A 26,610-nucleotide genomic window follows, 5' to 3' on the forward strand; every position below is an offset into this window, starting at 1 on the left:
AAAAAAAAAAAAAAAGAAGAATGACAACAACAATAACAGTGGCCAGCATTTACTAGGCACTAAGTGTACTTGGCATTATTCTAATTCTTTATGGATATTAACTCATTTAATACTCAAATAACCTCATGAGTTAGTATTATCATCCTTGTTTCCCAGGAGAGGAAACTGAAGCCCAGTAAGTTTAATTATCCTGCCTGAAGTTAGAGAGTTAGCACATGGTAGAATCACTAGGAGAATGCAGTATTCTGGCCTCAGCATGGAGCTTTTCATTACTCTGTAGTTTGCCTTAGGGGCACCAAGAGTCTCTGCAGGAATTGTTCTAGGGATGGGCTCAAGGTGTCTCTGTCCCCCAGTTAGAACTTTTCCACTTTTTTCTATGTTAATCATTAGGTTTCTGGGTTTTCATTTGAACACCAATTTCTGTAGCTACAAATAAATTTGAAAAAAATATATCACTGACTCAGATGGTAAAGTTCCTCCTACTCAAACATTCTGTGTCTCTATCCTTTATTCGAGTTTGTAAAATTGACAGCATGCCCTGGGCAGAAGAGTCCAGTAACCTGGTAACCGTGTTTGTTGATAGGAAATACCTGAGCAGCGGGTTCACTGCACTCCAAGGTTTCCGACTCAAACGTCTGTTTTGGAAGTGTCTTGTGAAAATCTTTTCGAGATCCAGTCTTTTTAAAGCCACAAATTTCTGGACTTCCTTGGTTCCTTTTATGGTTGATATTTAATTTGGAGAGAGAAAGAGGCAGAGAGAGAGGCAAACCATTAGATTAAAAATAAAAGTAATGGCTTAAGTGTAGACATGGTGCTGAGAGAGCTTTCAAAGAGGGAAGCGATTGTAATTCCTCACATTTAATTATGCACCAGGCCTAATACAAGGCTCTGTTGTAATGAGATACAAACTTACCCCCCGGCTGGCTCATTATTAAAGGGAGGCATGGCCTGGGAAAATGCCACTTTGGAGGTGTGGTCATTTCAGCTGTGGGGCATTTGGCTCCGAGCTGAAGCTAAACTATGACCCTAGTGTAAGTGGCTGGGTCTAGCAATGTGCAGAAGCCGCAAATAGAGATCGTTTGAAGATAAAAATAGAGAAAACCATTTCATCTTCACATCAATGTTCTTAATAATGAATAAAATAGGCGGGACATGGTTACGAAAAAATAAAAATAAATGATTTATCTTTGCAAACATCCTCAATCTCTGCTCTATGAACTCTGTTAAAATTGTGTTGAATAATATGCAGCTCTGGACAGAGTTTAAAATAGAATGTCTAGTCCTGTAACTGAAGAAATGAGACCATCATAAGAAAGGTAAAGCATATAAGTTGTCAAGTGATGATGAGAGAAACCAACATGTGTATCTCCCATTTTTATGACTCAAAGACATCTTTGGAAAGCATGCTGCAAAGTCAAGTGCATAAACACGTGCCATTTTAATTTTTGTTGAGGATAAGGAATATCTTATCTTTTATTTTTTTCTGACTTTTATTTTAGGTTCAAGGGATACATGTGCAAATTCATTATATGGGTAAACTGCATGTCACTTAGGCTTGATGTATGAATGATGCTGACATCACCCACGTAGTGACCAGAGTACTCAACAGGCAGTTTTTCAACCCACGCCTGCTTCCATCCTCCCTTCTCTAGTAGTCCCCGGTGTCTACCGTGTTATCTTTATGCCCGTGTTTACCCAATGTTTAGCTCCTGCTTATAAATAAGAACATGTGGTATTTGGTTTTCTGTTCCTGTGTTAATTCATTTAGGATAATGGCCTCCAGCTGCATTCACGTTGCTACAAAAAAAAAAAAAAAAAGGAACCCATGATTTTGTTCTTTGTTATGGCTGTGTAGTATTCCATGGTGTATATGTACCACATTTTCTTTATCTAGTCCACTGTTGATGGGCATCTAGGTTGATTGCATGTCTTTGCTACTGTGAATTGTGCTGTGATGAACATACAAGTGCATGTGTCTTTTTTGCAGAACAATTTATTTTTCTTTGGGTATAGACCCAGGAGTGGGATTGCTGGGTTGAATGGTAGTTCTGTTTTAAGTTCTTTCAGAAATCTTCACAATGCATTCCATAGTGACTGAACTAATTTCCAACATATTAATTTTTGCCTTTTTTTTTTTTTTTTTTTGAGAGAGGGTCTTGTTCTGCTATCCAGGATGGAGTGCAGTGGTGTGATTATAGCTCACTGCAGCCTTGCATTCCTAGGCTCAAGCAATCTTCCCACCTCAGCCTTCCAGTAGGTGGGAATATAGGTACACGCCACCATACCCAGCTAATTTTCTTTGTTGGTTTTTTTTGTTTGTTTCATTTATTTTGATGTTTTGTGAGACACGTCTTGCTACATTGCATAGGCTGGTCTCAACCTCTTGGTTTCAAATAATCCTCCTGCCTCAGCCTCCCAAAATGCTGGGATTACAAGCATAAGCTACCATGCCCAGTGTATTTTTTGACTTTTCAATAACAGTCATTCTGACTGGTGTGAGTTGGTATCACATTGTGGTATTGATTTGTGTTTATCTAATGATTAGTGATGCTGAGCATTTTTTCATGTATTTGTTGGCTACATGTATGACTTCCTTTGAGAAGTATCTGTTCATGTCTTTTGCCCATTTTTAAATGGGGTTGTTTGGTTTTTGCTTGTTGAATTATTTAAGTTCCTTATAGATTCTGGGTATCAGACATTCTTCAGATTTACAGTTTGTGAATATTTTCTCCTATTCAGTAGGTTGTCAGTTTACTCTGTTGATAGTTTCTTCTAGTGTGCAGAAGCTCTTTAGTTTAATTAAGTCCCACTTGTCAATTTTTGTTTTTGTTACAATTGCTTTTGGGGACTTATTCATAAATTCTTTACCAAGGCCAATGTCCAGAATACTATTTCCTAGTTTTTTTCTCTAGGGTTTTTGTAATTTTAGGTCTTACATTTAAGTCCTTAATCCATCTTGAGTTAATGTTTGTATATGATTAAAGGCAGGGGTCCAGTTTTGGTCTTCTGTATATGACTAGCCAGTTACTCCAGCACCATTTATTGAATAGGGAGACCTTTCCTCATGGCTTGTTATTGTCAACTTTGTCAAAGATCAGATGGCTGTAGGTGTGCAGCTTTATTTCTGATTCTTTAACTTGTTCTATTGGTCTATGTGTCTATTTTTGTACCTGGACTATGCTGTGTTGGTCACCATAGCCTTGTAGTGTAGTATGAAGTCACATAGTGTGATGCCACTGGCTTTGTTCTTTTTGCTTAAGATTGCTTTGGTTATTCAGGTTTTTTGGTTCCACATGAATTTTGGAATAGGTTTTTTTTTTTTTTCAAATTCTGTGAAAAAATGATGTTGGTAGTTAGGAATAGCAGTGAATCTAAAAATCTCTTTGGGCACTATGGCCGTTTTAACAATATTGATTCTTCCTATCCATGAGCATATTTGTCCATTTGTTTGTGTCACCTCTGATCTCTTTCAGCGTGTTTCATAATTCTCATTGTAGAGATCTTTCATCTCCTTGATTAGCTGTATTCCTAGGTATTTTATTCAAAAGAATAAATGGAATTACATTCTTGATTTGGCTCTCAACTTAGACATTATTGGTGTGTGGAAATGTTACTGACTTTTGTACATTGCTTTTTGTATCCTGAAGTTTTACTGAAGTTGTTTTGTCAGTTCTAGGGGCCTTTTAGCAGGGTCTGCAGTGTTTTCTGGGTACAGAATTATATTGCCTGCACTATGACAGAGCTAGTTTGACTTCCTCTCTTCCTAATGGGAGGTCTTTTATTTCTTTTTCTTGCCTGATTTCTCTGGCTAGCACTTCCAGTACTATGTTGATATAAGTGGTGGGAGTAGGCATCCTTGTTTTGTTCCAGTTCTCAAGAGAAATGCTTCCAGCTTTTGCCCAGTCAGTATGATGTTGGCCGTGGATAGTTGAATAATAGATGGCTCTTACTATTTTGAGGTATGTTCCTTCAATGCCTAATTTGTTGAGGGTTTTTAACATGAAGAGATGTTGAATGTTGAATTTTGTTAAAAGCCTTTTCTGTGTCTATTGAGATTATCCTGTGGTTTTTGTTTTTAATTCTGTTTATGTGATGAGTTTCATTTATTGATTTGTGTATGGTGAATCAACCTCGCATCCCAGGAATAAAGCCTACTTGATTGTGATGAATTAACTTTTCAATGTGCTGCTGGATTTGGTTTGCTAGTATCTTGTTGAGGATTTTTGTGTCAATGTTTATCAGGGATATTGGCCTAAAGTTTTCTTTTCTGCTGTGTCTCTGCCAGGTTTTGGTATCAGAATGATGCTGGCTTTGTAGAATGGGTTAGGAAGGGGTCCTTCCTCCTTGAATTTTTGAAATAATTTCAGTAGGATTGGTACTAGTTCTTCTTTATATGTCTGGTATAATTTGGCTGTGAATCCATCTGATCAAGGGCTTTTTGGGGTGGGTTTTGTATTACTGATTCAATTTCAGAACTCATTATTGGTCTGTTCAAGATTTCAATTTCTTCCTGCTTCAATCTTATGGGGCTTATGTGTTTCCAGGTATCTATCCATTTCTTCTAGGTTTTCTAGTTTGTGTGCATAGCGGTATTTGTAACAGTCTCTGAGGATTTTTTATATTTCAGAGGCATCAGTTGTAGTGTCATTTTTGTCATTTCTGATTGTGCTTATTTGGATCGATCTTCTCTCTTGTTTTCTTTATTAATCTAGTTAGTGGTCTATCAACCTTGTCTTTTTTTTTTTTTTTGAATAACAAACTTTTGGTTTCATTGATCTTTTGTATGGATTATCACGTCTCAATTTTTTTCCAGCTCTGATTTTGGTTATTTCTTTTCTTCTGCTGGCTTTAGGGTTGGTTTGCTCTTGTTTTTCTAGTTCCTCCAGGTCACACACCATTTTGTTTGATTTCCTGAACTAATAGAAAAACTACCAAGCTGGTAAAGGGACATGAGGTGATAATGGAAGGTATTAGGCATATCACATGCCAGATAGATAAAATAAGAAATGTAAGACAGCTACTAGCAATTATAGAAATACAAAGTTTGTAACTCTGGCACAGAGAGCAGGTATTTGACCAATTTCAGTTGACTGAATTAATTAAAGAATAAGATGTCCCAGTGACGTCTGTAGGAAGAACAGGACACTCTCCCTGGATTTTATTGTGTTCTAAAGACAAACAATTTGTTTTGAGCCAAAAAAAAAAAAAAAAAAAATCCAAGAACTGTGAGAAAATAAAAAAAAAAAAAAAAAAAAGGCAAGAATTAGGCCTAGAAAAGAGATAAGACTAGCTTGGTGACTAATTCAACTCAAGGCCTACCATAACGGGCCATCTTTAGTGTCCCCTGGCCACTTGAATTTCTCTGACCCAAACCTATGTTGCTAGGGCTGGGTGGAAAGCAGGCTAAATTGGGGAAATGAAAAATAAATAAATAATGAACAAGGTGTACTCTGAATAAGAAAACAAGACTAAACATTCAAAAAGGATTTCAAGAAAAATATACAGGCTGGGTGCAGTGGCTCACACCTGTAATCCCAGCACTCTGGGAGGCCAAGGTGGGAGGACCGCTTGAGCCCAGGAGTTTGAGACCAGCCTGGGTGACATGGTAAAGCCACATATCTATAAAAAACACAAAAAGTTAGCTGAGTATGGTGCCACCTGCCTGTAGTCTCAGCTACATGGGAGGGTGAGATGGGAGGATTGCTGGACTGTCCATTAACAGGGTTATTTGAGAGAAATTCTCACATGCATTTCATAAACTTGCTAGCTTCTTAAAAGTTACTCTCACAAATATAAATCAGGCAACAACATATCTGTGTGTGCTGACTGGGCAAGCTTTCCTACTGCATAAAGTGACTGTTTTGGACTCTCCCTAATGGCTCAAAGAAAAAAAAAATCTGTGTGAACTAACATCCCGGCTGGGGGTCAGGGGACAAAAACCAACTCAAAGCAGTGACAAATAAATGCAGATATTAAGTTATCCCCTAAAATTATGCTATCCCACATAACAATATATCAAACCAGTGATGTTTCTTGAAAAACCCAATTTTAGGGGGAAAAATTACCAAAGAATTTATCTAACATTAATTCATTCTAACATTGAAACAAACAATTAAAATTCAAGTTTCCCACATTGGTATTTGCCCTTTGTCTTTTTTTTAAAGGACCTGTATATTTTAAAGGGTTTTGATGTCAAAGGTTTAGTATGACATGACACGAAGGTTTACAAAGAGAATTTTTGGGCCACAGAAATAAAAATCAGGAAGCAGCTACCTAAAGACCTTTTGTGTGTGAGGCTTAGCAACCAGAACTATATCAGCTTTAGTGTTACTTTTTGTCTTATAACAAAATGCACCTATTTCCAAGAGTGTTTACTTACAAGGGAACATCTCTCTTTCTCTCTGACACACACACACACACACACACACACTTACAGACGTGTGCACGTTTCCATTATCCTCAAGTTATTTCTCTCTGTGCCTCTGTTTCTTCATAGGGTGAAGCATGAACATGAGGTGAATTCTAAGATATTTTCCCTAGCTTTAAAGTTTTATGATAAAAGTTCATGCACTAATCTGAAAAAAAGTCAAAATCTTTTTTTTTTTTTTTTTTGAGACAGACTCTGGCTCCTTCACCCAGGCTGAAGTACAGTGGCACGTTCTTGGCTCACTGCAACCTCCACCTCCTGGGTTCAAGCAATTCTCCTGTCTCAGCCTCCCGAGTAGCTGGGATCACAGGCATGCACCACCATGCCCAGCTAATTTTTGTATTTTTAGTAAAGTCAGGGTTTTGCCATGTTGGCCAGACTGGTCTTGAACTCCTGACCTCATGTGATCCACCCACTTCTGCCTCCCAGAATGCTGGGATTACAGGCATGAGCCACCCCACCTGGCCCTAATTTAAAATCAAATTTTCTCCTCAAAAGAGGCTTCACTTTTGGGACCATCAAATTTATTTGGCTATTGTTCCTTGGCTATTGTACACAAATGATGCTTGCTTTCTTTTCTGTCTTCCATTTTGTTAGTGTTTGTGTTTTTCAGATGGACCCCACAGTCAATGACAAATGGGCATTAACAAATTAGTTACACAATAGTGTTAAAACTGTAGTTCACAATATGCACACTTTAAGACTTCAGGGTTTTTGCTATGGAAAGCATTAAGACCAGCATCTTCTATGACTGTGTGTTTGAAACTACAGCAACCTTTCCCTCTCTTCCTCATACTAGGTTTAACATCTACTTCCCCATTTAAAAACTTCAGAAAGTCTCAAAGCTCCCTCACGGCAGCAAGGGTGAACCTGGCTGGGGAGGAGAAGACAAGGGTTGGCAAGCATGTAAAGATGACTCATGCCAGAAGTGCTGGCCGCAGAAGGAACCATCACTGGGTAGGCAGTGAGACTGCTGGCTCACTGCCACTGGCTACAAGAGACTCCCAGCCTCATTACCCCACCCTGGCAACGGAATCAAATAAAGCCAAGTTCCTGTTGTACCTAGATGCAGACAGGAGAAAAATGGGGAAATAGGCCAACTGCTAGAAAAATGATTCTCATGAAATGAACTCGACCTATTGCTTCCCAGGAGATCTGCATTTCTTTTCTTAAAACATTATTCTAACACATTTGAGACAATCCAAAGACCAAGCACATCTTGAGAGCATTCTCCTTAATGACAGTGTGGTGGAGCAGGCAGAATTCAGGCGCTACAGTCAGAAGGAACTGGGTGCAGATGCTGGCTCCTTAATCTACTAATAGACCTTGGGCAAGGCTTTAGTCCTTCAGAGTCACAGTTTCCTCAAGTATGAAACAGGGGGAAACGTTGCTCATTTTGAGGACCTATTGTGAGGATTAGAAAATAATATGTGTTCCTCACCTTCTTTTTCCTCTTCCCTACCCTCTCTTTCCTTTTACATCCTCTTTCCCCTTTCCCTTCTCTCCCTTCCTGTACAATTTGGTGCTAAAATCATAAGGTGCATCAGAACAAGGCAGCCCTCCATGCCTTGGGGTGGGAGTAGCTAAGGAGGTCCAGAATAGGAAGTCGAAGCCCAAACAGGGTGAGGATGCATCCATTTAAGACAGACTGCCTGGCATAGAAAATCAGAACCATATGGTGTGAGGAGGGCATCCAAGCTGAACCAGGCTGGCATGTGATAACAGAGCCTGGAGAGTCTTAGTGGGTTTGGATTTGTGGGGAGGGAGTCTATGCACAACAGGTCAAGAGTGACTCTGTGACATCCACAGCTGGATTGCTCTTTGTTACCACATAGGTTGATCAGCCGCATTTGCTTTTTCATACTTTTAGAAAGCAAATAGCTAAGCACCTTGACAGCTAGCACAACAAATGCATGTCATAATAAGCAATTATTGATCAGGGAGACATTTTTATGGTGTTTTGGGAGTAACTGAATTATATGCACTGATGTGTTTGAATTTTAATTGTTTACCAGTTCACTGGGAGTAAAATATGGAGTAATAAAACAGATGATACCCCATTCCTTGATATCCCAGCTCTCCTTGAGCTCGACCTTCCTCCAGAATTACCTTAATCACCCCAGATGAAAAACAAAGTCTAAAGGCTTTTATGATGCTGCCCGTAACACTCATGAAATGTTTCACTGTCTCTGGCAAGAATAAATATAGTATGTAAACAAGTTTAATTACTTAAGAGTTCAGCTCTCCACCAAGCATCAAAAACATTCTCAAGTTTATCCCTCTTTGCTTCATTTAGAGAAAATGACATAGGAAATAAAGCTTAAAATAGTTAATATCACCCAAAAGATATCATCAAATATTAATCCACACAAAGTTATCAAAATATGTAGCTATAAGGTGGGACAACCAAGCAAACATGGCACCATGCTAATCAGTAAACCAGGAACCATTTTCAAAAGTCATGGGGTGAAAAGCAGTATTGTTTTTAAAACAAGGACACCAAATTTGGTGCTGTAGACATGAATGATAGAATAGAAATCGTTTAATAAATCTTCCAGTCTAAGTAATACAAACATTTCAAGTAAGAAAATACAAGTCCTCCAATGTACTGGAGATCATGTATTGTACATTTTTGTGTAACTTAATCTTTCTCTGTTAGGTTTAAAAGGAAATCTAAAAATTTCCTCTATCCTTCATGGGCAGCATTATTTGTATGATTTAAATGTCTCAATTATAGAACTTGAGTGGCAAATGCCCTATAGAACGATGACAGTGGGAGGGAACACAAATGGCCATTACTCTACTCCTCTACCCTCTAAGTGGGATTCAAAACCATTACCAGAGCTAGCAAGGACATAAAAGCCTATCTCTAGATATTATAGATAAATTAATACCAGCAAGGAGATAATTGAGGAATAAAGGAGCTAACTAAATCAGTGTTTGACTGCATGGTTCTGGATAACAAAGGCATGTCCTTATGAGGCAAAGTGACTTCATTAAGTATGGTCCTCCAGAGGAAGGCAGGTCGCCCTCTCCATGGCACATTCAATATATGGGAGAGAATTTTGTATTCATTCTTTTGACATGCTAATATAAGTATGTTTTCTGATATGTACTACTTAATAAATATAATAGCTAATATTTATTGAATTATTATTATATATGCTACCAAAGTATTTCACTTGGAGGGAATATTTGGGATAAATGGAATTGATTTCTTCTAATTTAATGACCCAAGGCAGATTTTACATCATTGGCACTATAGCGCCAGCACCCCCCAAGGACCCTCCCATGTCTTTTTGTAGTCAGCCCCCTTCCCCACTCCCAGACCCTGGTAACCATGGACCCGTTTTCCATCGCTGTAGCTTTATCTTTTCCAGAATGTCAGATAAATGAAATCATGCAGTTATCTTTTTGTCTGGCTTCTTTTTTTTTTTAAGACAGAGTCTTGCTTTGTTGAACAGGCTGGAACACAATGGCATGATCTTGGCTTACTGCAACCTCTACCTCCTGGGTTCAAGTGACTCTTCTGCCTCAGTCTCCTGAGTAACTGGGACTACAGGCATGCGCCACCATGCCCGGATAATTTTTGTAGTTTTAGTAGAGACAGGCTTTCACCATGTTGGTCAGGCTGGTCTGGAACTCCTGAACTCAAGTGATCCACCCGCCTCAGCCTCCCAAAGTGCTGGGATTACAGGCATGAGCCACCACGTCTGGCCTTTGTTTGGCTTCTTTCACTTAGCATACTGCATCTGAGATTCATCCATGATGTTGTATATATCAATTATTTGTTCCATTTCACTGCTGAGTAGTATTCTATTGCATGGATTTACCAGAGTTTGTTTACTACCCAACTGAGTACAATCTGGGTTTTTTTCTAGTTTTTGGCAATTACAAATAAAACTGCTATACAGGTTTGGCAATTACAAATAAAACTGCTAAACTGCTATATTTGCATACAGGTTTTTATGTAAATATTCAAGAGCGGGACTTATGGTTTTATGGTTAAGTGCATATTTAACCGGGATTTTAGAACATATAAGGAAAGGAAATTTGGTGATAGGAAACTGTATTCAGAAAGTAGGTGTAATAGCTTCCAGATTAAAATAATGGCCTGTAATCCCAGCACTTTGGGAGGCTGAGGCAGGCAGATCACCAGGTCAGGAGATCGAGACCATCCTGGCTAACACAGTGAAACACCATCTCTACTAAAAATACAAAAAATTTGCCTGGCATGGTGGCGGGCGCCTGTAGTCCCAGCTACTCAGGAGGCTGAGGCAGGAGAATGGTGTGAACCTGGGAGGCGGAGCTTGCAGTGAGTGGAGATTGTGCCACTGCACTCCAGCCTGGGTGACAGAGTGAGACTACATCTCAAAAAAAAAAAGAAAACCACTAAAAAAAGACTGGAGGAATTTAAATTTTATTTTAATAAATAATATCCTGCACTGACAAGAATATGGAAACACACCAGTTTCATGCCCAGTTGGTAATGGAATGAAATAGCATGACTTTTCTGGAGAAGAATTTGGCAGTACTTATCAGAGCATACCATGTACACTGGCTTCATTTCTACCCTTAGAAATATTCACACACATGTGTAGGGGCAAATGTGCAGAGATGTTTGTTTTGGTATTATTTGCAATTATGAAAAATGGAGACAACCAAATGCTCATTTAGTTTCAATAATTTATGACACATTCCTTCACCCTTTCAGTACTAGGCAGCATTTCAGTAGAATGGGATATAGCTCTGACATGGACAGTTATTTTTTAAAAAGTTTGTAATATATAAATACATACATTAATACATATCTCTTTATGTGAAAAATATAAATAGAAAAATATTTTTTTGTGAGGATATGAAAAGATCTGGAAGCTACACAGCTGGGCTTTATACAGTGAAGAGTGAGTTAAGGGAAGGGTAGGACGCTGGTAAGTAGTGAGGCATGAGATTTGCCTTTTCCTTAATGCACCTCCATATTACTTGATTTCTTTCAAAACAATCATACATTATTTGGCACATAACCAAATTAAAGGAGAGCTAAATAATCAATCACTAATTAATAAATGGCCAGCAACCCCTATTGCATCCTCTTCTGACTTTCTAGTAAACCACTTATGAAGACACAGAAAAAATGGAAACTCATCCAAAAGAAGAGATAACCTAATGCCTGAATCTGGACAGAACCTCTGTGGATCAGATGGAGCTGGAAAGAGAAGGATGTACCAAACTTTGTCTCCCCAAAGGCGAACTCACTGAATAAAGATAAGAAGGTGTTGTACACCTTCCTGCCCACGAGTCCCTGGTCAGTGTCTATACAGAAATCTGAATTCTCCTTCTTCATAGTAGTGGCTTATCTATGAAGGCATCACAGCTTCCACTTGGTTTCATTTATATGAATCACCACCTTCTCCTTGCCCTTCTCCTTCTACCATCATTCTAAAACAATACAGATACAACTCACAGAAAACAACAAGCTAAAAACGTACTATGTGAGGTTGGGAGATGAAGGGCATCTGGCAATAGTGTACTGGATTCTCCCCACAGATAAAACATGACAGATGCACATAGAGACAGAATGATCCCTGGGAGGAGTGTGTGCTAGGAATTGTAGTTTTCATGGGCAGAGTGTTAGATTCAGAGTGCAAGAGAATCAGGCAGAGGGCTAGAAAGAGATGCATCTTTTCTACAAGAAAGCTTGTCGGAAACTGACAATGAGTTCTGAAGTTGTACACTTCTCCTGTCCACTAGCTGACCTTTGGGAAAGGAACTGCTCCATTACACAGGGGTGCAGAGAACTGGGCCAGTGGTAATCCCATCCCTAGAATGTTGCCAAACATAAAGTTAAAACAGATATTCCTTTCTTTTTGGGGGGAACAAGATGCAAAAACTTGCATAGAATAAATATATGGATAACCATTACTTCTATAGAAAAGATAAAAACAAATGGAGACGCATAAGGGAACAGAAGCAATAGTCAAGTGGCTAACGGTCTGGATTAATGCTTTAATCCCAAACTCTTAGAAAATAACAATAAGTTTGTGAATCAAATTTTAAGCAGGATGCCAAAATTAAATATCATAAGGAAAAATATTAATATAGATTTACTGATATAAATAATTCTCAATGTTAAAAATGAAAAACAACTTTAAAAGACAAAAAGCATACTGGGGAAGACATTTTTAACACATGATAGACAAAGGTTAATATATTTAACAAATAAAGTGTTTATAAAATACATTAGACTAGACAAATACATTAATAGAGATGCACAAATTTCATGAATAAGCAGAACACCAGGAAAAATAAAAAATGGCCAAGAAACATAGAAAAAAGATACCTAATCTAATAATAAAAGAAAATGAAAATAAAAGACAACCTTTTAACAAATAAAATTGGAAATGTTGATAAATTATAACATCTAATATTCTTGAGGATTCATGCATATAGTGTCAACAATTAATCTTTTTTTATTTTTATTTTTTGAGATGGAGTTTCATTCTTGTTGCCCAGGCTGGAGTGCAAGATGCAATCTTGGTTCACCACAACCTCCGCCTCCCGGGATCAAGTGATTCTCTTGCCTCAGCCTCCTAAGTAGCTGTGATTACAGGCACGCGCCAACATGCCTGGCTAATTTTGTATTTTCAGTAGAGATGGGGTTTCTCCATGTTGGTCAGGCTGGTCTCGAACTCCCAACCTCAGGTGATCCACCCATCTTGGCCTCCCAAAGTGCTGGGATTACAGGCATGAGCCATTGTGCCCGGCCTTTTTTTTTTTTTTTTTTTTTTTTTTTTTTTGAGATAGGATCTTCCTCTGTTGCCTGGCCTGTTGTGCAATGATGCAATCATCACTCACTACAGTCTTGACCTCCTGGGCTCAAGCGATCCTCCTGCCTCAGCCTCCTGAATAGCTAGGACTACAGGTGCATGTCACCACACCCGGTTAAATTTTTTATTTTTATTTTTGTAGAGATGAGGTCTCTGTATATTGCCCAGGCTGGTCTTGAACTCCTGGGTTCAAGTGATCCTCCTACCTCAACCTCCCAAAGTGCTGAGTGAGATTATAAATGTGAGCCATTGTGCCCAGCATACTTTTTGATCTAGCATTCCAAATCTTTAAATTTGTGCATATCCTTTGACACAGAAATTCCTCTTGTAGGAATTTATTCCAAAGAAAAACATCATAAATATGTACAATTTTTTTGTGAGAAGGATGTTGTTGCATTTTAAGTATAACACTGAAAAGTAAGGAATTGTCTAAATACTAAAATTGGTTAAATAAATTTTGGTATAAATATATTATGCAATCATTAATCATTGTATTGAGGAAGAATATTTAATAGCAAAGGGATAGAATCACTCTTTACTGTGAAAACTGAAAATGTATGTTACAAAAATGATATTATAATCTTATTTAGTTTTCATACAAACATATACCAAAAAACCCAACATTACTCAACGGGTAGACATCAAATGTTCATGATGATTATCTGTCTAGAGTGAAACTGAGTGATTTTTGTTTCATAATTATTTCTAAAATTTCTACAAAAAGTATTCCAAAAACAGTCATTTTTTTCTTTTACATTTGTGCAAGATCAAGAAAAATCACTACTCCAAGAAGCTTGCATTGCCATGAGAAATGAAAAAGTGGGCAAGCCCGAAATAGAAAATAAATCTGAAAACCAAATGTATCAAAATGGACCTTTCCATTTGTTGTTCCTTCTCAGATTTTTTTACATCTTTAATGTCCAGAAAGTACCTCTAATGATAGCATTTAAAAACTTGAGAACAACTTGTTCTGAAATCTTTTATTTATTATCAGCAAACCATAATTTTACTTGACTGCCCAGCGAACTTTGTTTTCCATTCATATTAGAACAGATGATGGATTAGCATCTAACTTTCTCTTAATAACTTTTAATAACGAATGCTTTCTCTTTTTCTGCTGCTGAAAATATTGCTGAAAATCATATGCATATTGACATTATTCCAGAAAACCTCAGCACAAACTCAATGGCACCCATCCAGGAGCTGGATAACACCCAATCCTCAAAGTCTTTCATCATTTACCCCATAGAACAGGAATTCCTACTGAGGTACAGGAGGAGTGAGGCTGTCAGAATTTTAAACTACTAATGCCTTGTCAAAGGTTCTGTGATGTGTCTCTAGTGGGGTGTGCCCTAATCTGTAGACAGTCCACATCTCACTCCCCAACACGTACACCCATGCAGACTGAGAATTTCAATGGGCATAGAGGTTTCTCATGAAAGAGTGCTGTTCAGGTCCATGGCATGGAGAGAAAAAGCTCAGAACAATGTCACAGAAGGTTTGATTAATCCAGGAGAGAAAGATCCCTTACTGGAAGGCCAGAAAGTAATTTATTTCTTGGTCATAAACTTGAATACCACCTCTGAATCGGAGGCCAGGTTTCAATTCATTTAATTTTTTCCCCCAGGACTTCATCAGAATTAGAAGAAAACAAAAAGGCTCTATTCCAGGTGCCCAGTCTTTTGGCTTCCCTGGGCCACACTGGAAGAAGAATTATCTTAGGCCAAATATAAAATACACTAACACTAACCATAGCTAATGATCTAAAAAAAATCGCAAAAAAAAAAAAAAATCTCCAATGTTTTAAGAAAGTTTATGAATTTGTGTTGGACCACATTCAAAGCCATCCTGGGCTCCATGCTTCCCATGGGCTAGGGGTTGGGCAAGCCTGCAGTCTATTCTTTATGTTTAAAATAGAACTTTCTTTCTCAGTAAGTGAATGGATAAATAAACAATGGTACAGCCATGTGATGAAAGATATTCAGCAATAAAAAAAAAATGAGCTATGAAGCCACAAAAAGATGTTGAGGAACAAGGTGAAATTACGGAGACAGTAAAAAAGGAAAAGGGGTTGCCAGGGAGGGAGGATGAACAGGTGGAACACAGAGGATTTTTAGGGCAGTGAACCGATTCTATATGATACTGTAAAGGCAGATACATCAAAACCCATAGAATATACAACACAAAAAGTAAACACTAATGTAAACTATGGACTTTAGTTAATAACAACATATCCATATTGGCTCAGCTACTGTAATAAATGTACCACACTAAAGTAAGATGTTCATAATAGGGGGAACTGTGTGTGTGATACAGGGTGGGGATAAGGAGGGAGTACATGAGAACTCTATTTTCCATGCGATTTTTCTGTAAACCTAGAACTGTTCAAAGCATTAAGAAATATTTAAAAACTAACAATATAAATTAATATTTATATATAAAAAGTGGAAAAAAAGTAACTTACTTTCGGTTCACGATTAGCCACTCCCGGATGTAGGTTTGAACACAGTCCCTGACATGAGGGTCCAGTTCAACCCTAATGAGGTAGAAAATGAAATAAACACATGTTATTACTGGGTTAAAAACAAAACAATCCCTTATCATAAGCAAGGAACATGATATGAATTTAAATCCTTATCAGTGAGAATGCTTAGGATGTTCTTGCCCAGTCATTCCAAATGTCTGAAGTATTCCTGAGGCAATAAACATTTTTACTTTGATGAGACAAACATGTTGGCATTTTTTGCTTTGTGGGTTTTCTTTATTATAGAGAATCATGCTAAATTATAACTATCCCTGAAGGCATTCTGACACAAGACAGGTAGAACTAGCTGTAATCAAATACAAAACAAGGAAAACAAGTATAAATACCTATCTCTGGCAGGGTAATTTGGACATATTTTTTATGCATGTGTAACCTTGTTAGGACACGCATGTTCTCCTTTTTGAAAACCAGGAAAAAGAACAGTTGTCTTATGCTTTGACGAATTTGCAAACACTGGCTTTGGTTGGTGATCATTAATTCAGTGGTTCCTGTCACGTCTGCTTAAGGAATGCACCATGAGCAATGCTCTTCAAGTGCTTCAGAGTCTTGAAATCAGAAATAACAACTGTAGCAAAGCTTTTTGCTACTGTTGCTAATGCATTAGTACCAGAAATAAATGCTTAATAATAAGGCTTAATAATAAGGCTCAAATGTGACAAGCCTTAATTTTCTCATTCGCAATAAGGAGGTAAGAAAAGAGACATGCTGTTAGTATTAGATGAAATACTGTAAAGGTTACACATGTAGTCTCTGGGCCTTAACTGCCCAAATCCCAGTTTCATCCCTTATAGCTATGTGACCACGAGCCAGTCACTCAACCCTTCTGTGCCTCAGTTTCCTCACCTTAAAGCTGTTAGAGCAGTAAGTAGTAGACAGCTTTGATGAAGATTAAATCAGTTAAGTGTGCAAAGTGCTTAGAAGACTGCCTGGCACATAATAAGATGCATATATGATATTAATAGTTTACACTTAGGTAGAATTTACTATACATTGTGCACTGAGGCAATCATTGTATATGTATTAATTCAGTTAATTCTCAATCAGCACCATAGGGTAGGCATTACTATTATTCTCACTTTGCAGAAAAATGAGATGGTAAGGATCTTGTTCTGAGTCACGCAGCAAGTGGTGGGGCAGGGACCTGAATCCAGGCAGCTCACCTGTAGCGTTCATGTTTTTCACTATCACACCATCACACCTCAACATAAAGTTCTGGGCTAGGCACAGGGTGTTCAACAGGAGTCAGCTATTGTTTACTGTGGTGTGATGATGATACCTTCCCCTGCCTTAATTATACAGAAGACTTTTTGGCAACAACTGAAATAGTAGAGGTTGTCTTAAAGCCATCAGACAGGTGTGTTACCTATAAATTCTTTTGACAAGGCAATAGTATACTAAAAAACTGATGCGAAGTAAAAAAATTATCTTCCTTATCAAATTTCAAAAAAAAAAAAAAAAAACCCACTCCTCCTTCCTCTAAATTCATTGTACTGTTTTTTGTTTTTGTTTTTTAAGAAACAGGGTCTCACTATTTTGCCCAAGCGGAACTCAAATTCCTGGGCTCAAGTGATCCTCTTGCCTCAGCCTCCCAAGTAGCTGGGACCACAGGAACAAGCAGGGGTGACTGGCTACTGTAAGCATTTTAAACAGTTTTTTCCAAGATTCTGACCATATTTGGAAATATCCATAAATTTTACATAAATGAATAAATAAAGTGATTCTTCACTAAAGATGAAAATAGTAGGTGTTAACTTATATTAAAGTCATACCTGAATAAATGGACTGAAAATGGGGGAGTATGTTTCCCAAAAATGACAATGTTTTTGTTTCCTGGAAAGTGTGTATTTTTAAAACATCAGAGCTATACATATGGTCAGTTCTCCTACGTGAGTGAGAACTGTCTGAAGAAGACAGCAACAGTTCACAATAATGTCACCCCATTATCATGCAACCTCCTTAAACTGTGATGAAATAAAATCCAAAATAGAACTAGAATATCTCAGAGTAAAGAGGGCAGGGGCTGTGTGTCAGGATCTTCTTTCTGGGACCTTCTGGGGAAGATGAGAAGGTAGAATCTGTCCAGGAGGATATGAATCTTAATTTGGCTTTTAAAATAAATGTAAACAAAAGTTTATCCTAAACCTCCAAAGAGACATTACTTTTTTACATTTTGGAAGCAACAGGAGTTTCATTTAGCTACAATTCCACAGTGAGTTTGATACCAAAAGCTAATGCCCATGCCTATAAACATATAGAATACCAACTATAGAAACTCAAGCCCTAATTAGTTATTCACATATTTATTCTACAGAGCTCTCCGCACTGTTTTAGCGCTGCATGACACTTTCTTCAGAGGGACTTTGACTTATTCATCTTTTCATCTCAGTATCCAGAACACAGTAGATGCTCAAGAAATGTGGGTTTACCTTATGTTTCTAACTTGATCCAGTCTCATAACTGTAAGCAGTTAAAATGCTTCTGGATGGAGGCATTTCAGCAGTTATTATTAAAAGTCTTGACATTTTTACAAATGGAGAAACTGAGGATTTGGGAGGTCATGTGACTCAGCCAAGGTCACTGAGCTGGCAGCCAGGTGGTCTGGCTCCAGAGCCTGCACTTTTAACCTCCTCTTGAGAATTTCATTTGGTTCCCCTGCATCCCTTGCACTGGCTTAGTCTCCACATAGCTTTCCAAAAGCTCTGGCCAAACTAATTTCAAAACTACCTACACTACGTATACTTAGGTGATGATATCATATAGTTGTCCCACACATTTGAATGGAGTGAGTAATTTTATTTATTTTTTAAGTTCAGATCGAGGGCATCTCCCCCACCCGCTTATTGAAAACAATCATGACAATCCCAGTCACATCTACATTTTAGAAAACTATTTACCCTTCCTCCGGCAAGGAGGGCTGCAGAGTCCTACATTCCTTTGGCGTGAACACCACGTCCAAGTCGTCATCAGTGAAGTCCCCAAGATCCTGGGCAAGCTGCACATCCAGGCTGTTCAGGTGTGTCATCAGAAGTCCTTCAAAGTCCACCGGCTCCACAGGGTCATAAAACTGAGGCTGGGGGGGCAGGGAAAAGGAAAAGGAGGTTCTCACCAGGTTTTCTGGTAAAAGCACAAAGGCAATAGTAGATGTTTGCCTTGCCTTCCTTTGACTTAGTAAGTACTTCGCTCCTGGCATAAAACAGAGCGACTCTTTGGAGGAGCTGTCAAACACAGAAGTAGTGATATGGAAAAAAATGCAGCACAGAAAGTCAAGTCATAACACGGTGAATAATTAAAATCACACCCCAAGGCGGAATTTTTCTCTCCTTAATTGCAACTTGATGAGGAATCCTGAGGAGATCCAAAATGAGATCACAAAACTTCGCTGAATTTTTATAATTTCTCCCGCAAAAGCTCTCCAAGGCCATGTTTTGTTTACCCAAATACAGTGAAGTAGGGAATGGAGACAATTTTCCAGAAATCCAGGCAAACTCAACACTCCTTGGCTGAGGATTTAGGCACAGTGTTTCTTTTGGCCTGAGTTATGCTATACATTGGTTCTCGAAAGCACGTCATGTATAATCACAGCCGACAGCGAATACCAAGTGTTTTGGTGGCTGAAACAATCCAGGGCAGTGATTTCTAAATGTCACTGGGTTGACTGGTGCTGGTCTGGAAGAAATTTCCACTGGACTGCAGCTATGCAGGCAAACTCAGGGCAATCTGCTGAGTTTTCATATGGCTAAATTTACTCACTTTGAAAGAAGTGTTCTTTGCTCTTCAATTTTACCTTCCACAGTTGGAGAGAGGGGGAATAAAAGAAATAATAGAAATTGATGGTAATTATAAAAATAGTTCTTACAGTTGATAAAATTAAAAGTTGGCAACCTTTGTCAGTCCTCAATTAAAATATATTTTCTTTTCTGTGAAATCCAAAGACTTAGGAATGACCGCCCTAATAAAGTAAAAGAATCACTTAGATCAAGTAGATCTGTGTCACAATAATAACAGTTCTATGAAGTGTTCATTTGTGGCTGAGTCTTTGGAGTCATCAGCCCAAGGTGGGGCTGGGGGGCAGGGAAGTCACTGTTTTTCTCTATCTCTACCCTCCAGTGGACCAACAAAACAAACATCTTGGATTCTTTACTTGCGCTGCCTTGATGGGAGACAAGGGCAGATCCAAGGGAAGCACTAACGAAACCGGTTTTTCATCCCTTTGAAACCATATACCAATAAGGGCTTCAAGTTGGAGAGGAGAGACAAAGTGCTGCTGAAGAGGCAAGAGGAAATCAGATCAGAGAATGGAGATGTGGCATGCCCCACCTCCTCCCCACTCTTGCTGTCCCTGATGATGGAGGAGACATGAGTGACGTAAGTTAGGGAGTGAGGATGAAGCCACAAATTAGGCAAAATATGCCCTATTTCCTGTCTGGGATTTTTTTTTTAACTTTTAGGTTTGGGGGTACATGTGAAGGTTTGTTACACAGCTAAACTCATGTCACAGGGGTTTGTTGTACAATTATTTTATCAGCCAGATATTAAGCCCAGGACCGGATAATTATCTTTTCTGCTCCTCTCCCTCTTTGCACCCTTCACCCTCAAGTAGACCCCAGTGTCTGTTGTTCTCTTCTTTGTTTTGGTAAGTGCTCATCATTTAGCTCTCAGTTATAAGTGAGAACACGCAGTTATTTGGCTTTCTATTTCTGCATTAGTTTGCTAAGGATAATAGCCTCCAGCTCCATCCATGTTTCTGCAGAAGACATGATCTCCTTATTTTTATGGCTGCATAGTATTCCAAGGTGTGTATGTACCACATTTTCTGCATCCAATCTGTCATTGATGGGCATGTAGGTTGATTCCATGACTTTGTTATTATGAATAGTGTTGCAATGAACATTCACGTGCATGTGTCTTTATGGTAGAATGATTTACATTCCTCTGGGTATATACCGAGTAATGAGATTGCTTACTTACGTTATCCTATGCCATGGCAAAGGAGGGCAGAAAAGAAGGTGACAGGACAACCTCAGGAGCTGAGAGCAAAGCATTCCCCTCATTTCCTAGGGTTTCCAGGCGCTATGAGAAGAGACAAAGTCAGTTCCCTTGGCTCTGACTGGGGACCTGAAGGTCAGCTGAAGAGACGACTATAGTCCTCACAAGAGTGCCTCTCAAAATGAAACAACAGGGACCAGGAGGGGCTAAAGGAGCCAGAGATCAGCCTGTGCAGGAGTCAGATGAAACTGAGTTTGCATTAGGACACTGGTGAACTCTGCCAGAGGAAACGACAGACACCATCTATGCATAAGACAAATGCATCTGCCAATCTGCCACAGACACCTCCACAGGAACAACCCCACAGGATAAAGAGGACTCTCCCACCCGACCCAACCACCACATGGAATACAGAGTTTAGAGTCAGGATTGAATGACTTCTATAGGAAATAATGAAACTGCATTTTTTTCTAATCCCAACCTCATTACTATAAAGTGTATACCCATTTAAGTAATAATTATTGAGCATTACGATGTGCAAAGAAATTGGCCTAGGATTGTCTCATACAACTCTCACTATAACCCTGTGAGGCCTGCATTCTTACTGCAAGTTGAGTTCAACTGGTGTTTCAGAATTTTGAATTTTTCGTATCATGTCATATTTACAAATACATAACGAGATATCTAGGGGATGGAACCCAACTCTAAACATTAAATTCATTTATGTTTCATAGACACCTTATACACACAGCCTGAAGGTAATTTTATACAATATCTTTAATAATTTTGTGCCTGAAGAATTCTATTCAGTCATAACAAAGAATGAAATCACGTCTCTTGCAGCAACATGGATGGAACTGGAGGCATTATCTTAAGTGAAAAAACTCAGAAACAGAAAGACAGATATCACATGTTTTCATTTAGAAGTGGGAGCTAAATAATGTATACACATGGACACTGAATGCTAGACATGAAAGGCTTGGAGAAGTGGGAAGGTGGGAGGGGGTAAGGGATGATAGATTACTTAATGAATACAATGGACGCTATTTGGTTGATGGAGACACTAAAAGCCCAGACTTTACCTCTTGCGGTATATTCATGTAGCAAAACTGCACTTGTACCACTTAAACTTATACGAATAAAAGAAAGTATTGTGTGTATGAAACAATGTTTTGACTATATTTTGACTGTGTCCCGTCACGTGAGGTCAGGTGTGGAATTTTCCATTTATGGCGTCATGGAGGCACACAAAAAGTTTCAGATTTTGGAGCATTTTGAATTTTGCATTTTCAGATTAGGGACGCTCAGCCTGTATCCTCATTTTACAGGTGAGGAAAGTGAGGTTAGAGATTGAATAATTTTCCCATGATTACACAGCTAGGGACTGGCCCATCTGGAATTCAAACCGAGGCAGGCTCATGTTCTTAACCACTGTAATTTTGATTGTTTTCTTTTGCAGGCCTTTCAAGAAAGCTGTATATTTTGAAATAATCAAAACACCAGGCAATAGTAAGTGTGTTTGGAAGTGAGTCAAATAATATATTTACCATGACCCACACATTCCACTCTGGGCTTCTTATAAGATTGGCTGCTCAGAGTAATAATAGTAAGTAAATAAAAGTGATAATAAATGTAAACTTATTGTGAAGAATATCAATTACTCAAGGAGAGGCAATGGAAATATACACTTCAAAATTATACTGAAGCATAGTTTGAAGCAAGATGACATGAGCTGTAAAACTAGTGAGTAAAAGCGTCATGGAGATATGACATTTGTGTGCAATCATCAGGGAGAAAAAAATTCACTTCCTGTCAGAGAATAATACTTGTCATGTTGGACAGGCATGGTGGCTCACACCTGTAGTCCTAGCACTCTGGGAGGCCAACACAAGAGGATTGCTTGAGCCAGGAGTTTGAGACCAGCCTGGGCAAAAAAGCAAGACTCTGTCTTTACAAAAAAAAATTTTTTTTTGAAGTTAGATGGGCGGGGTGATGCACCACCTATACTCCTGGCTACTCCAAAGGCTGAGGTGGGAGAAACACGTGAGCCCAGGAGTTTGAGGCTGCAGTGAGCTATGATCACACCACTGTACTCCAGGCTGGGTGACAGAGGGAGACCCTGTCTCTAGAAAACAAAACAAAAAAAAACCCCCCCAAAAAAACCCCTCAAACTTGGCATGTCCCTGAAATTCAAAGCCACAAATGATGAAAAACCTGGTTGATAACGGCCCCTGTTATCTACAGGAGAGACTATCCAGGGAGAAAAGGATGGCTCATTTCCTCACTCAGCAATGATGTGCGGAGCATCTACTGGGTGGGGCATACTGAGCCCCTGAGGAGGCCACTGGGGATACAGAGGAGCACAGACAGCTGTTCTCATGGAACTGCACTCTAATAAACCGTGAGGTGGTGAAATGTGCAACTTTCTCACACATAAATAATGCCATTATCTGGGGGGGGGGGAATTTGATAAAGAACATATATCATCATTGAGCACTGTGTGGCAATGTGCCAAGGCAACATACCCAGTTGATGATAAAGTCATAAACTCTTGAGGTCTGAATCTATTCCAGTACTCAAGAGCTGGTAAGCACAAACAGTAATGACAGCATTATTGAGTATGGTTCTAGCATTACACCCAAGTTGACATTTAATAATTTGTCTCCCCTACTCCTTCTACACTGAAACTAAAGTGGGAGGAAATTGGTCATTTCAAATGTCCTGTAAACTAGTCTTGCCCTTGGCAAGTGGGTGCAGACCCTAACTACTGTTAACTAGGCCTCCTAGCTGTTGTTCCTCTTGCAAATTCAAATAATAACCAGGAACCAAAAAAGATTTCTGTTCTCTAAACTATCAGGAGTCTTAATCTCAAGAGTAGGCTTTACTATGAGGCAATCAACACACACACACACACACACACACACACACACACACACGCATGCACACAAACATATATACATACATCTAGTGGTAAGCCAAAGAAGGAAACAAACATCAGAGAGAGTTACAGTGGCACTGCATTTCACTAGGGATGAAGTTTGGAAACAGGGTGGGGTAGGGAATGAGGAATTTCCTAAGATCAGTTCAAGGAAAGACTTGGGTCCCTGGAAGCTTAAAAGCCAAACATGAAAATGAACTGTTTTGTTTTCTCTGCTGTTGTGCTGTATGTGGTCTCCTAGTCAGTGGAGACCAAAGACTACTTTAAATGAAGGTCAAAGTAATTTCAAGAAGGTCACCCTTACATCATGATTTTTCACACTATGTATATCATTTGTTATATGTAATAACATAAGAGAAAATCAAAAATTAAAAACCAAAACAACTGGTTTTTTTGTGTGTGTGTGACAGAGTCTCACTCTGTTGCTGGAGTGCCATGGCAGGATCGTGGCTCACCACAAGCTCCGCCTCCTGGGTTCAAGAAATTCTTGTGCCTCAGCCTCCTGAATAGCTGGGATTATAGGCATGCGCCACCATGCCTGGCTAATTAGCGTAATTTTAGTGGAGACGGGATTCCACCACATTGGCCAGGCTGGTCTCAAACTCCTGGCCTCAAGCAATCCATTCACCTTGGCCTCCCAAAGTATTGGGATTACAGGCGTGAGCCACCGTGCCCAACCCCCTTTGAAAAATAAGACAAAAATACTTAAGACTGCAAATGCAAATGTTCCTAAACCAGGCTTTACCTTTTGTGATGGTTTCATGATGTGTCAACTTGGCTAGGCTGAATGACATTTCCTTGAATTCCCTTTCCAGTATGTTTTTAGACAGGGTAAGCTACAAGAGAGTTCTCCTGTAAGAGCTGGAGGACAGAAGGGAGACTGCAGCCATTTTGTAGCATACACACACCTTTTTCCATTTACACAATCAGTCATTTAGGTGCTTCTGTGAAGAGAATATTGCCAATGTAATTAAAGTCCCTAAACAGGTGACTTTCAGTTAATCAAAGGAGAAATTACCCTGGGTGGGCCTGACTTAGCCAGTTGGAAGCCTTTTCTAAGAAGGTAGAAGCTCTGGCAGTTCAGACTGCAGGCTTCAGCTTGTGCCCAAGGGGGCTCAGTCTGTTTGGAATATGTCCTTCCTGACTATCTCCCCTGTGGACTTTTGAGCTTAGTAGGCTAAGCCAATACCTTCATACACATCCATATGGATTTCCTACAGGTTCTGTTGCTCTAATTGAACCTGACTGATACACCTCCTTTCATTCATTCAACACATACTGCTGGGGTCCTACAGCAATCAGACACTAGGCAACCAATTGTCTCAGGGTGTCCCAGTCTCTGAAAGTCTCATGTACTGAGAAAATTCTCAGTCCCTGGCAAATTGTGACCGTTGGTTACTCTACCTTACAGATACCACTTTTACTAGGTTTTCCTCCTACTATGCAGTGCCCCGGAGTTCAATTCTAAATCTCTTCTCAATCTGTATTTAATCTCAAATGATCTCATCCACTCCCATGGCTTTGAATATACATTTTTTAATTACAAGTTTATATCTGCAGCCTCAACTTCTGCCATAAATTCCAGGTAGACTTTTCCAATTACACCTCAACATCACTACTTGGTACTTTAACAGACCTCTCAAACACAATGAGTTCAAAACTAACTCTTAACCTTCCTGGCAATCTGCTCTTCCCATACCTTCCATACCTCCACACCTCTGTAAGTGGCAATTCCAGTCCACCAGTTGCCCAGGTGGAAAACATTAAAGTCAATGTTGCTTCTTCTCTTTCTCTTACACTCTACATATCATCCATCAGAAAATCCTATCCACTTTGCTTCTGAAATACATCCAGAATCCAAACACTTCTCACCTCTCCTGCCACCACCCTAGTCCAAAGCACTGCCATTGCTTTCCTGAGTTACTGTGACATCTTCCTAACTGCCCTCCCTCGTCCAGTCTATTTTCCACACCGTAGCCAGAGTGATCCTCATAAAAAGTCAGATGGTTCCACGCCTAATCTTAATGTTCACAGCAGCTTCCTGTCTTAGAGTAGAAGCCAATGTTCTACAGTGTCTGAGGCCTGTGACCCAGTCCTGCTTTCTCTATGACTGCATTTCCTACTGCCCACTCTGTTCAGGCCTCATTCTGCTTCCTTGCTGTTTCTGAAGCATGTCACATATTGAAGTCTTGGGGACTTTGTACTTACTGTTCCTTCTGACTGGAATATTTTTCCTTCAGATATTTGTCAAGTTCATTCAGAACTCTGCCCAAGTGTTTCCTTTCCAGATAGAGGCCTTCACAGATGACCCAATCTAAAAGCATCTCTTCTGGGTCACGATTTCATTCTTCAAAGCCCTCAATACTCCCTGATACAATCAACATTTACTATTTGTCTGTGTCTGTCCCTCATTCTGAAAGGCAAACTCTATGAGGATAGGCCCTCTATTGTATTCACTGTTGTATCTTCAATCTCACTGCTGTGCCAGCAGTTCCTGACACAGAGACCCAATACATATTTCTCAAATGAATGAATACGCTCTCCACTATCTTTAAACGAAGCTGAAGGCAGTAAAGTTCTTCTAGCTTCTGTGATATCAAAGTTCTATACTTTATGGACTAAACACTTCCCTGCTTCCACCAACAACAATCTTCCACTGATGCCACTGAGAGGGAGATGCTGACATGCCACCATGGGCATTACTCTAGTTTCACCAAGGCTGAGTTGATTCCTCTACTGCACAATGACAACAAAGAAATGTCTGCTCTGTGTGCAGAATGCCTGCCACTCTTTTGTTTTATCTTCCATTGTGAATTTGCCTGAAAACTATCTTGAGATCTTCATTTTCCATCATGCCCCTTCCAGTGCAACCAATGAAACCTAATAA

The 26,610-nt window shown here is 39.2% G+C and overlaps 1 protein-coding gene across 1 annotated transcript in view; it reads right to left on the reverse strand.

Moving 5' to 3' along the window:
* The window catches only part of DOCK8 (dedicator of cytokinesis 8), a 291,909-nt gene that overhangs the window by 183,003 nt on the left and 82,296 nt on the right, over positions 1 to 26,610 (reverse strand). The window contains exons 3-5 of the mRNA XM_011970193.1: positions 18,694 to 18,869; positions 15,719 to 15,790; positions 591 to 714 (exon numbers count right to left, since the gene is read on the reverse strand). Coding sequence (XP_011825583.1) covers positions 591 to 714; positions 15,719 to 15,790; positions 18,694 to 18,869 — 372 coding nt within the window. The remainder of the gene's footprint in view (positions 1 to 590; positions 715 to 15,718; positions 15,791 to 18,693; positions 18,870 to 26,610) is intronic.

The sequence above is a fragment of the Mandrillus leucophaeus genome, unplaced genomic scaffold (assembly GCF_000951045.1).
Source record: "Mandrillus leucophaeus isolate KB7577 unplaced genomic scaffold, Mleu.le_1.0 Scaffold93, whole genome shotgun sequence".
In the NCBI taxonomy this organism is placed as follows: Eukaryota; Metazoa; Chordata; class Mammalia; order Primates; family Cercopithecidae; genus Mandrillus; species Mandrillus leucophaeus.